This window comes from Cavia porcellus, unplaced genomic scaffold, assembly GCF_034190915.1.
Source record: "Cavia porcellus strain 051 isolate PalLab524CR breed Dunkin Hartley unplaced genomic scaffold, mCavPor4.1 scaffold_8, whole genome shotgun sequence".
In the NCBI taxonomy this organism is placed as follows: Eukaryota; Metazoa; Chordata; class Mammalia; order Rodentia; family Caviidae; genus Cavia; species Cavia porcellus.
Genome location: NW_026947491.1, coordinates 47900974 through 47914798, shown reverse-complemented (window position 1 = coordinate 47914798; position 13825 = coordinate 47900974). Strand labels below are relative to the sequence as shown.

At 33.4% G+C, this 13825-nt stretch overlaps 1 protein-coding gene across 1 annotated transcript; it reads right to left on the bottom strand.

The window, feature by feature from the left end:
• Positions 1–12465: 12465 nt before the first annotated feature.
• Positions 12466–13311, bottom strand: LOC100730491 (olfactory receptor 6C3). Its single transcript, XM_003475992.4, has one exon. It carries the CDS (start codon positions 13309–13311, stop codon positions 12466–12468), a length of 846 nt encoding a protein of 281 aa, XP_003476040.3.
• Positions 13312–13825: the final 514 nt, after the last annotated feature.

Here is a 13825-nt window from a genome sequence, read left to right as displayed (position 1 = left end):
CTGTACTCTTTTACTTACTAAAGTCACAAGGTTTTCTCTCCTTCTAGCTTTGTTGTTCTATACTGCACAAAAGTGTCATAACTTTCCAACCTATCTGCGGCTGTTGGATGAGTTGTCCCTATTTCTCTCTGGCTCGCTGTCGGCTAGACCATCATTTTTTCTTCTTTGACTTTCAGTTTATTAACCTTCTTTCAGGTTGATTATATTTCTTATTCAGAACATCTCGATGGATCCTGCCTGCTAATCTACTCTGCCTGTATTACTTTTTCTTAGTGTATCAAGGCTATCTATATTAAAGATTATAGCCTACCTTCTCTGCCTCATCTCTGCTATTCTATTTTTCTGCTATTATTTCTCTACTTTTCTCCTTCATTCCACTGTCTGCACCATTCACTGGGGCCTCTCTGCCACCGTTGCTGGAATTCTGGTATTTTTATTTTTCTCTCTATTGAACGTTCTTCAATATTTTTTGTAGGGTTGGATTGGTGGCCATGAACTACCAGAGTTTCTCCTTGTCTTGGAAACATCTTACTTCTCCATTAATTTTGAGAGAGAGTTTTTCAGGGTACATCAATCTGGTTTGAGGTTATTTTCTTTCAGGACTTGGACTATTTCCACCCAGGTTCTTCTCAATTTGATAGTTTATGTTGATAAGTCTGTCATTATTTTGATGATTTTTCCTTTGTAGGTGATCTGCTTCTTTTCTCTGGCTGCTCTTAATATTCTGTTCTTGTGGTGGATTTCTGGGATCTTGATTATTATATTTCTGGGTGTGTATCTGTTTTGGTCATAGTTGGTTGGAGTTCTGTATGCCTCATTTACCTGGATATCATTTACTTTTCCTATGCTTGGGTAGTTTTCCTTAATTATTTCTGTGAATAGCCTTTGTAATTCATTTGTGGTTACTCCTGCTTCTTTGGTCACATTTTTTATTGTTATGTTATAGATCCTCCAGTTGTCTTCTAGCCTTTGAATTGTTATTTCCTGATTCCTTGTTATTTTTAATAGGTCTTTTCTTTCATGATCACATATTTTAAATATATCTGCAAGTTTTGAAAGGCTAACTTTAGTTTCTGTCAAGGCCATTAAGCAGCTTTTAATGGAATTTTTAGTTTCCTGGTAATCTCTTTGGATCTGTTTCATATATTCTAGATTTTGTTTTTATTCTTCACCAAATGTTTCTCTTCCTTTTCTGGATTCTTCTATTCTTCCATCTGTGTCTTCTTGAGAGGGGTTTTAGCATTTCTTTTATTAATATTTTTATATCTTGCCTCACTTGGAATGTAATTTCAGTTTTAAGTTCATCTAGGTCATGAAGATATTTCTTTGTGTCTGCTGATGTTGTGGCTAATAGTCCATGATTGTTGCAGTGGTTCTCTTCTGTATTTACCTCTCCTGGGCTTATTTTCCCAGGTTCATTGATGGAGGTTTTCTCTTAGTTTTTTCTCTTGTCATGTTTCTGGTTTATTTCAGATAGGTGTGTGGTGGAGGTCTCAGGGTCTCTCTGTATTGCTTAGGGTTTTTCCAAAGTGTGCTGGCTGGGGATTTGCTGTCCTCTCCAGTTTTCTGTTATCTGAGGTGCATGCAGGGACTGTGGGCTGGCTCTTCTCCTCTGAGCCAATCAACTGGCAAGTGCCTTTAGCAACTTAGGCTGTGCTGTGGCAGACGTCACATGGTTGGGACAGTTTCATCCCTGGCTATTGGGTCCCAATCAGGGTTTGAACTCTGCCCAAGCTGATCCCGCCAGTCCTTTCTGGGCCAGAGGCGGCTGACTGATGCCACCACAGTGCTGGGCTCTGCCCCACTACAAGATGCCTTCCAGCCAGCCACACCCACCACGAGACCGAATTTCCAGCACTCACCAAGAATTAATGCAGCTCTCCTCCTTGGCTCCACTCCACACTGTGCCGCATCCTCCCACCAAGGGCCCAGGACTCCCCAGCTCCCGTTATTGGTGGCTATGGCTTCAGTGCAACCTTGCGTCATTCTACTCCACAGTGAGCCCAGCATGGACAAGGACGGGTCTCTATGACCATCTCCGGCTCCAGCCCTCCACCTGCGTTTTTCCTTCCTTTTCCTATTTTTTTTTCCTTCAGTTTCCTCCTGGGGTCATGAGAATCCCTCTCCACTCATCTGGCCCTCTCCATGTTGTCAAATTCCAGCATCTGAGCTGTTTTTCCCAGAGAGGCTCTCTATACAGAGAGGTATAGCCCTTAGCAATCTGCCATCTTCTTCTCTACCCCAACTTATTTTTTATTTTTTAACAGTACATGTCTGGCATACAAAATGATCACATTCTTCTTAAGTAATTTGCACCTCTACATAATATGTCTTAATTTTCATCTCATCCACCTCTCCTCCCTTCAACACTTTCCCTCTTCTTTTACAAAAGCTTTATTTCCATTTTTTCTTTCCATTTACTCATTTTAAAAATCCCTTTTCCTTACTCTCCTTCCTAACACACTCTCCCTTGTTTCCCTTTCCATTTCAACAGTTTCTTCCTACATATACTCTCTGTGTTCCTCCTTAATATGCTTTAAGTTACTCACATGACAGAAGCAATGTAGAATTTAAACTAAAAATAAAATACAGTCCTGTACACAAGCTCACTGAGAAATTAGCAATAGCATCCAAAGAAAATGAAAATATTAATAATCCATGTAACAAAGGGAGTAAAGAATCTGTACATTGAAAACAACATTACTCAGAACAGGTGAGATCTAAGGATATCAGAAAGTGGAAATATATCCTTTGCTTTTGGTTGGGAAGAACCAACATAGTTAAGATAGTGATACTCCCAAAATTTTTATGCAGATTTAATGCAATCTCAATTAAAATACAATTAGCGTACCTAACAGAATTAGGGAAAACATTCCTGAAATTCATTTGGAACCTAAAGAGACCTAGAATAGCAAACGTAATTCTTACCAACAAAAGACAAAACATGGGCATCAAAATTCCTGACTTGACTTTGCACTATGAAGCTACTATGATTAAAAACACCTTGGAACTGGAAAAAAAAAAAAAAAAAAAAAAAAAAAAAAAAAAAAAAAAAAAAAAAAAAAAAAAGAAGTAGGCCTGAGCATCAGTGAAACAGATTACAAGAAAGACAAAAAACTTCAAATACACTCAGTTACCTTATCTTTGTTGTCACTTTGTAGTGGCCAAATGCTCCCTGGAGAAACATAGCTTCTGTAATAAATGGTGCTGGAAAGACAGGTTGTCCACATGGCAAACACTAGAGCTAGACCCAAGTATGTAACCATGCACTGATCTAAAATCAAATGGATTAAAGATCTAAATATTAAAACTGAAACACTAAACCTGCTATAAGGAAGAGTAGGTAGAGCTCTTGAAGACATGGGTATAGGCAAAGACTATGAACTCCAATTCCATAGAAAATAGTACAAAAAGTAAGCAAGGAGAATCTCAACTTCTTAGAAAGGATTTACACAGCAAAAAAAATCACCAACAGAATGGAAAAATAATCCCCAAAGTAGAAAAAAAATCTTAACAAGTTGTTTTTCAGACAAAGGACTAATATCTAGAACACATAAAGAAGTGAAAAAGAATTGGGCTACCCAAATTTAAAGACCCAATTAAAAAATTGGCACCTGAAATGAAAATGACACTTCTCTAAAGTAGTACAAAGGGCAAAGAAACACATGAGAAAAATGTTTAACATCAGTAGTCGTTCAAGACATGCAAACTAAAACACAGAAAGAACAGCTATCATCTTCAAATAACAAATGCTGAAGGGGTTGCCAAGAAAACAGAACCTGTCTTCACTCTTGGTGAGAACACAGACAGGTGAAATCACTGTGGAAGTTAAGTGTGGAGATTCCTCAAAACCCTAGGACTGGAGATCCCATTCAACCCATCTATTCCCCTACTTGTTATTTTCCCAAAAGACTTAAAAACAGCATACCACAGTGATTTATGTCCAGACATTTTTAAAGCAGCAATGTGTAGTACCTAAATCTTGGAAACAACTCAAATACACAACAACAGATAAGTGGATTAAAAGTATGTTTTTAATACAATGGATTACTACTCAGCTATAAAGAAGGACACATTTGAGACAATAGCTAAATGGATATAGGGACCATATTCTTAAGTGAAATAAATCAGACTTGTATGTGATAATATCACATTGTCTATCTGATCTGAGAAACTGAAAGTATAAATAAGAACCAAAATGTTTAATAGATACTGTAAACTAGGAAGATTTTTTTTTCAAAAGGAAAGGAGAATGGGAGGGATCAGAAAAATAGAAGCAAATATAAATAAATTTTTGTAAACAAGGAAAGGAAGAGCAGTCAAAGGGAGAGGAAGACATGGGGAAAAAAGAAAGAACTAAAATATATCATGTACAGGTACAAGTTCCCTATGATGAATATAATATTTATGTATATCTAAATTGTACCGATAAAATTAATTTTTTTAAAAAATAAGGCCTTGAGTTACATCATACATTTGTTTTCTCTTTGTACTTCATCATCTGAGAAATGTCTATTTATTTCAGATGCCTACTTTTGGGTTGGATCTTTAAATTTGGGGAGAGGTTGATATTTTTAAGTTCTTTATGTAATGTAGCTGTTGGTTTTCTGAATTAAGAATGTTTCCCATTCTGTTCCTTTTCTCTTCACTGTGTTGATTTTTTTGTGCAAAAGTTTTTAAATTTGATGATTCTAGTTGTCGATTCATTGTAGCACTTCCTGCGTGATCAGGGTTTTGTTCATAGTGTTTGCCTATGGCTATGTCTTCAAGAGATTTACTTATTCTATCTTCCATCAGATCAGCGTTTCTGTTGTTGTATTTAAATTTTTGATCAATTTACATTTTAGTTTAGTTCATGGTAATAAATAATGGGCTAGAGTTAATATTTAGAGTGTGGAAAGCCAGTTCTTCATGCACCATTTATTAAAGACACTATCTTTCTTCCAGTGAAGCTGTTTGGACTCTCTGTCAAATACAAGATAGCTGAATGTGCTCAGTTGTGACTGCATGTCCTATTTTGTTTCATTGATCCTTGGGTCTATTTCTTTAAAATCCACGCTGTTTTTATTATGGTACCTTTGTAGTATAACTTCAGATAGGAGATTTTGATGCCCTTGACTTACCCTTATTGTACATAATTGATTCTGATATTCTAGGTTTTTTTTCTGATTCCAACTGAATGTTAGTATTATTTTACTACTTTAGTGAGGTATACTATATGATACTGGCAAGCAGATGAAGCTAAGCTTATACATTGTAACCAAGTAGGATTCATCTCAGAGATGCAGTGATGGTTCAATATACACAAATCAACAAATGTACTATACCACATTAACACAAGCAAGAACAAAAATCACATAATCACCTCAATAGATTTTTTAAAAATCATTTGACCAAATTCAACACCCATACACGATTTTAAAAACCTACAGAAAAGTAAGATTTTATCTCAATCTGCTAAAAGCCATCTATGACAAAATAACATCCAACATCATACTAAAACATTAAAAACTGAAAAATTTCACTCTAAAATCAGAAACAAGACAGGGGTGCCCTTAGTCACCACTTCTTATGTGACCAAATTTATTTATTAAATCTAAAAGTCTTTTGGTAGAGGAACACAAAAAAGGTTGTCCATTTTTACCTCTCTTACTCAATATAATTCTGGAAACATTAGCCAGAGGAATTAGAGAAAGAGATGAAAGAAATATGGACAGGAAAGTAAGAATTTAAATTATTATTATTTGCTGATGGCACCATTCTCTAGAAGACTCCAAAAACTCCATCAGAAGACTTTTAGAATAACCAAATTCAGTAGCAGAGCAGGCTACAAAAATCAACACTTAAAAATTGATAGCATTATGTTATATGAGTAACTATCACTAAGAAAAATTAGAGAAGCAAGATTTTCACAATAACATCATGAAAATAAAATATTCAGGAACTGATCCAGTGAAATAAGTAAAAAATCTTTATAATGAAAATTACAGTGTCCTGAAAAAGGAAATCAAAGAGGATACCAAAAAATGGGAAGACATTCCTGCTCTTATATAGGTAGAGCCAGTACAGCGAAGATGACCATACTTCCAAAACTTTTAGACAGAATTAGTGCAATTCCAATCAAAATACTAATAGTACATATCACAGAATTATAATTTTCATCTAACATATTTATAATTAATAATATAAATTTCATATTCACATGACTTCATGTTTATAAAAACATGTACATATTTAATTCTAGATGTGATAATCTTTAACTTGATTGAAGGACGAGAGAACATGAAAGAAAGGCATGAAAAATAGAGAAAAATGGAGAAGCACAACTTAATTCACAGGACAATAGTATGGAATTGAACTTGTTGAGTTTATAATTGATGCACATCAACAGAGGCATTGAAATTGATTTAATATACTTATGCACAAAAGTGGAAATTTTTGCTGCATATAAAAATTTTTTTCATTTGTCTTTTTTTATCCAAAGTGAGTAATTTCTTGCTTGCTCAAAAGCTCTTTAATCATTATATATATAATGATCATTTTTTGAGATGTATTGATTACTGGGAATTAACTAAATATTTTATTAACCCCTTTTTAAAAACAGGCTTGAAAAATGTGTGAGACAACATATTCATATGAAAACTTTAAGAATTTGCTCGAAGTATTTTATCTCTATATGTTTGTGAAGGCAATCTTTACTGATTTTTTATGAAAAGCAAAAAATTGCATATCTGTCAGATAAGGAAAAGTATTTTGTTTGAAAAATTCTTGTTACACATCTTTATTCTCACTAATAATTTGTCTGATTCTCAGTGAATTGACTCTCTTGTCCTCAACCTCTCCCTGTCTGCTTATTTTCTACCTTTATTTCTGTGTTCATATTTTTGTTGTATCTCTTTTCTCTGATCTTCATTACAAGCAATAGTTTACTTGTAATTAAGTCAATTTATTCATGTTACACTCCTATGCACAAGGTAATAGAACATTCTCTTTTTAACAATGTATCCAATTTTCCTGAAGAAACTCTGAAAATGATTATTATGTCTAAAGCCAGTGAAACATAGTTCCGTTCCAGTTTTCACACTAATTTGAAAGTAAAGAATGAGCATGTGGATGACAGCATAAAGTGATGGAATTATATTACTATGCAATTGCCTTATATTTCAACTATTATCCACACTTGAAACTAAAACACCCAGATGAAAGGCCACAAAACCTGATGATACTGTGACAATAAGAAAAAGACACATTGAAGACAGTAAGAAGAAAAGCTTTACGTTTCCCATTTCAACCCTCTTCCAAGCCTAGAGAGACATTCCATCTGCCAAGGAAAGGAGGGAGCTGATTGTGAGACATGTCTTTAACCCCAGTTGCAAGCCCATTACAACCAGCTCCCGGAAGACCCTTGTAGGCTTATCTCCAAAATATATCTAGGATCTGAGCCTCAAAGCATGGCGGCACAGTAAACTCATAATTTTTTCAAGTAGGACTCACATTCTGGTTAACAAAGCCACTGACGTAGTACAACAACCTTGGATTTTGGACAAACACATTGAATGAAGACTACAAATAATGTATTAGTATTATTATGTCCTTGTACATTTTATGTATTGGCATTGAACTAGACATGGAAACAATAAGATTCCAGTGTAGGCTGCATCACTTGATGCAATCCTCTGGTTGGGTTACACATTCATGCTACTGTAGTTGTAGTGTTTATGGGACTAAGAATCACACCATAGGGTCTACCTAGTACCTGGACAAGCTTACTGTTATATATGTTTCCAGACAAACCAGGTGACAAATCCTGGAATAAATATCTTTTTATTTTACAAGTGGCCATACATCCACGAGAATTAAGAACAACCAGGGAATCATAATATTATCAGAAAGATAAAATGTAATGTCAATGACAGGCTTTGAATAGATGTGATTATATGAACAGCTTGACAAAGAATTAAAAATATCACTTTTAATGAGTGTCAGAGACTCAAATGTTATAGACAACCAGTTCAGATATTTATTTGAGAAATTTAGCAGAGAGATTGAAATAATTAAAAATAAATTGAAATGAATTAGAAAATTCAATGGACAAAATGAAAATGCAGTAGAAAATATCAAGAGCTGCACTGATTAAGCAGAAGAAATATCTCTCCAAATTGAATGAAAGTTACTTAAAAATAAAGGAGAAAAGAAAAAAAGAAAAAATAAAATCAGCTCATAAAATTTATGGAACAGCATTACAAGAAGACCTAAATAGGTCATCAGTATTCATTAAGAAGCACAGAGAGAGAATTTTTTAGATAGATTGAAATGATTTTTTAGATAGATTGATATGATAGGTTAAAACTTTAAAACCATAATTATGATGTAAAAATCCAGGAACAGGAAGGCACAGTTCTCCAGCTGGGATCACCAAATGTATGTTATAATCAAAGTATCAAAGATGAAAGACAGAGAAGATCCTGAATGTAAGAAAAAGAGTTAAACAACATGAAAGGAAGAACCAAGCCACTTTGTCATAGAATTAGCAAAAATATTGCAAGCATGATAACATGGAATTATTCAAAGTTTGACAAAAACAAACCAAAATTGCCAATCAAGAATACTATACCCAGAAGCCATGCTGGGTCTGGGAGGAGTACAACATTAAGCCAACTCACTCTTGGCTTAAGCCACAAAAACCATGTGGATCCCAAGAAGACAGAAGCCAGTTGATCCTTCCCATGAGTTGGCAGAAGCTATGCTGCATCTGGGAGGAGTACTACAAGAAGCCAATTTGCCTTTCCCAAAAGCTGCACAAGCAATGTGGGACTCAGGAAAAGAGAAGCCAGTTTTACCTTTCCATGAGTTGGCAGAAACCTGTTGGGTTTGGAAAGAGTACAACAAGAAGCCATTCGCCCTTCCCATTGCCATGCAGATTCATGCAGGGTCCAAAAAGAGAGAACCGAGTTCATCCCTCCCATGATTTGGCAGATGCCATGCTGGGTCTGGGAGGAGTACAACAAAAACCCTCTCCATGAGCCACACAAACCACACAGGTCCCAGGAAGAGAAAAACCATATCCTCCCTTCCAGTGAGCTGAGAGGCACGTGGGCTCAGAATTGAGAAATGACATCCCTGCCACAGGCTGAGTTGATAGAAACTGAGATATAAAAAACAGGTAAATACTTGTATTATTTGATTGATTTTGCAGACTTAAGGTCAATAGTGTGAGCATCTTTTAGGAGGATAACAGTACGCAACATAGCAAATATGGGGTATTTCCTTCTGTATTGTTTTTGAAATTCAATACTGTTTTCACTGTTTTGCTCTGTTCTGATTTAATGTTCTGTTTTGATTGATTTTATTCCATTTTGTTTTATTTGATGTTACTATGTCTGGTGGTATGGACAACTATTGTGAAGATAATAAGATATATTATGGTAGCCATTGCTGACTTCCTATTATCCTGTTTTGAACCATGAGATTATATATTGTTTGGCTTTATTTTCTTTAAATAAAAAAAAATAACATACCAGAAAATCTATCTTTCAGAAATGGAGAGATAAATTTCCCAAAGGAAATAGTTTTCATGTACTATTTTTATAAAATTAACTTATTCTTAACTGATACATGGAAACAAAAATTATGCATATTTATATAGTAAATATTATGTGACACGATGTTCTGATACATGTATACACTGTGTGATACTTAAATATATTCTCCCCTTAAACAATTATCATATTCTGAGATAAGATTTAAAATTACTTCTGCTCATTTTTAAAAACATGTGGTGTGTTATTAACATCTATAGTTAATGCTGCCATAGCCATAACCGTAATAGCACATCAGAAATTCTTGCTTCTATTTAATTATAGTTTAATATCCACTGGACAACATTTTCCCAATTTCCCTTTCTTATTGTCTAGTCTTACCTCTTTGGCCATCATCCTGCGCCCAAATTCTGTAAAGACTGCTTTTTAATATCCCACTTTTGAGTAAGATAATGCAGTACTTATCTTTCTGTTCCTGCCTTATTTTATGTGACACAATGATTTGCATTTCCATCCATGTTAGTGAGCGTAATGGAAGACTATGTTGACTAATAGTAATGGAGACTATGTTGACTAATATAATACATATCATATATCAAATATATGTCATATTTTCTTTATCCATTTGTTGATTGACACATAGATTTTTTTTGCATTTCTTAGCTATTGGGAATAGTGCTGTAATAACCATGAGATTTTAAAAATCTCATGGTTATTACAGCACTAAAGAAAGCCAGTTCAAAGAGTATATATATATATATACTCTTTGAACTGGCTTTCTTTTCCCTGAATATATCCTTAGTAGTGAGATTGATCAATTATGTGATGGTTATAATTTTAATATTTTGAGGAGTCTATATTGTTTTCCATAATGAATGCACTAATTTCCATTCCAGTGAAGGAATGTGAAAGGATTTCTTTTTCCCCAAACCCACACCAGCACTTGTTATCTTTTCCATAATATCATTCATACAGAGTGGTATCGCACTGTGGTTTGAGTTACATTTTCCTAAATTAATCACACAATAAAGAAATAAAGTCACAAATGTAATACAAACTTTGAAAAGTTACTATATCTAGTTTCCTAAATATTTTTTGAGGATAAGCTGAAGATTAAACAACATAACCCAACAATTCAAAATAGCTCTCCAAGTCCTTTTCCTAGACAAACATGTATCATATTGCTTTTAATCTGTTAGTAACAGATATGAACTTATTAAATTGAAACAACATTTGAATCAACACAAATAAACATACACAATCAATACATGTTTTCAAAACTGAAAAAAACTGGATGTTATACTTCAAAATAAGTCTTTTAATGACTAGGTTTGATCAAAATTAAAACTTTTGTCATGCTAGTTCAGTTTAAAAGCATAAAATCTGCCATATTATTTGTGTGTCATCAACAACAGGTCATTTGGCAACTGAAAATATTATTACTGTTTCTTTAATAAGATTGCTGAAACAAATATGTAATTAAATCTGTGGCTTGGTAAATGCTTCATAGATTGGGAAAGTATTAGCTATTAGAAGTACTCTGTGCCTATTTACCTTGGGCTTTGTGATACTATTTTTACCTATTTTTTTCTATCATGCCAGTTACTCTCCTGATAAAAACAACTATTTTTTTTAGTGTGAGCAAGTTTATTATCTGTATCTCAATAAATGTAGGTATTTATTTATTTTAATTATATTTTATTTATATTTATTTATAAATTTAGATAAATATTAACTATGCATAGAGATATAGCACATCATCACATTGTGATGATTCAGTTTTTTTTTTCTGTCTCTCCCTTTGTTATATCTGTGTGAGGATAAGAACAAATTTTTTTCCAGCACTAAAGCATTTCTTTACTAGATTTTTGACTTTCTAAGCAAATAAACAAAAGGTAACAAAATGAACAGTATTTGAAAACATTATATGTGTTACTTTTTAGTTTTTAAAAAATCCTGAAAATTAAATTACTTAGAGAGATGTTATGATATTTATTCTTTAGGCTGGAATGCTTTGCCTTCCAGATCACAGCAGATTGTTGAGATATAAAGAGTAAAAATTCTTTAAACTAAATTAAATCTGTGTAGAAAGACTTTTATAAATATTTGAAACATTTTTGTATCTTTTTGTAAATTATAGTAATCTAAAAATTTAGGAATAAAATAATATAGTTTTATAATAATATTTCTTCAGAGAACATGAAAGAAAATACAAGCCAAAAATTAATTGTTGAATTGTTATGTTTAAACTTAAAATATTTATAGCACATTCAAACTTTATTTTTGTGTATAGAAAAAAATAAAAGTTGCACATTTTAAATTTTCCCAAGTACAAAATTCTAACTTTAAGGTGAAATATCCTATCTATATTACCAGTAGAGATTATATTTTATAAGCCAACATAAACCGAAGAGGGTGTTTTAAGAGTGTTAACATATTGTCAATAATCATCTTGAAAATACAACAGAAGTTTCACAAAGTTTGAAATGTTACATATGAAATACAAGATAACGTATATGCCTTTTTATGTGCTGATTCTGTTAAACTTATTTTATTGTAACATAACATGCAGTGTGTCTTAAATAAATATATCTCATTTCCAGAAAATTTTGTTTCGGGAATAGTTTACTATATTATTAATTAACTCGACAATAAACAACACACTAGATATATTTGTGTGTGAAGGTGGAAGAAATTGACTGTGAATATATAAAACTATATACAACATACCATATAAAGAAATTATAAGACAGTTGTGTATTTAATACAGATATTTAAGACTTTCAAATTTATTTAACTGATTTTTATATCAGTTTTTATTCTTACAAAAGTTTATTTCATTTATTTGTAGAAAGTACTACTCTGTGAACCACATCCTTGAAGGCTTTCTTTACTTGCTGGTTCCTCAGAGTGTAAATTAAGGGATTCAAGTGGGAGCAACAGAGGATTTGAGAATGGCTACCCCTTTAGTCAATGAGGCCTTCTCTTTGGCAGAAGGATTAGCATACATAAATATGCAGCTTCCATAAGAGATGGAGATGACAGTCATGTGAGAGGAACAGGTGGAAAAAGTCTTTTTTCTCTGATGGGCAGATGGAATTTTGAGAATAGTTCTGATAATGTACATGTAAGACAAAATGACTAATGCCAAAGTGAATAGCAGAGTAACTAAAGCGAAGTAGAAACCAATCACCTCTAGGAGCTGTGTGTCTGAGCAAGACAGCTGTAGGAGGGGAAAGTAGTCACAAGCAAAATGATCAATGATATTGGACGCACAGTAATCCAGCTGGAGAAGAAGCATAAGAGGCGGGAAAATGGTCAGAAATCCACCCAGCCAAGCACACAGTACAAGCAGTACACAGAGCTTCCTGCTCATGATGGTGGCATAATGCAGGGGCTTGCAGATGGCCACATAACGATCGTAGGACATAGCGGTTAAGATATAAAATTCAGTCACCCCCATGAAGATAAAGAAAAATAGTTGGGCTGCACAGTTGTTATAAGAAATAGTCTTATCCCTGGTGATCATTGCCACAAGAAACCTAGGGATACACACAGTTGTAAATGATATTTCCAAAAAGGAGAAGTTCCGGAGAAAGAAATACATAGGTGTTTGTAGAAGAGGGTGCACCAAGGTTAGAGTAATGATAGTCAAGTTTCCAGTAACACTTAATATATATGTGATTAATAAAAAGAGGAAAATTGCAATCTGAAGGTCAGGATCGTCAGAAAGGCCTAGGAGGACAAAGTCTGTAATCACTGTGTGATTCATCTCTCTCTCTCTCTGTCCCTCTATATCTTCCCTTTTTTTCTTTTTAAAAAGGTATTTTAGGGAAATGACAATTAAGATAGAAGAGGAATAATATAATGCAATATAAACCACTATAAATCTTTGATTCAGTTGGAAAATATCTTCCACAAACTGACATTTTTATTTTGAATATTTTCTTTGCATTATGTATTAATACATAACTGTTAATTCAAATTATTTACAACTTCTCTTGTTTTAAATCTAACTGAGGAAATTAAGAAACTTTTATGTGACAAGTCACATTTCAGAGAAAATAAAATCGATAATTCTTGTTCTATGTGAAATTTATGCAAATATTTTTGCTGAAACAATTATATGGAACATTCACTTTTATTTTCTTTTCCATGTTGTATATTGCATATATCAGATAATTTTACACCTAAAAACAAAAATAGATATTAATTCGATCAATAGCTGATGAAAATTAGAAGACTAAGATAATAAACCATAACATTTTATGACATAAGAAATCTAC

Excerpts from the sequence above, each read along its gene's own strand:
- LOC100730491 (XM_003475992.4), bottom strand. The coding sequence starts at position 13,311 with ATGAATCACACAGTGATTACAGACTTTGTCCTCCTAGGCCTTTCTGAC.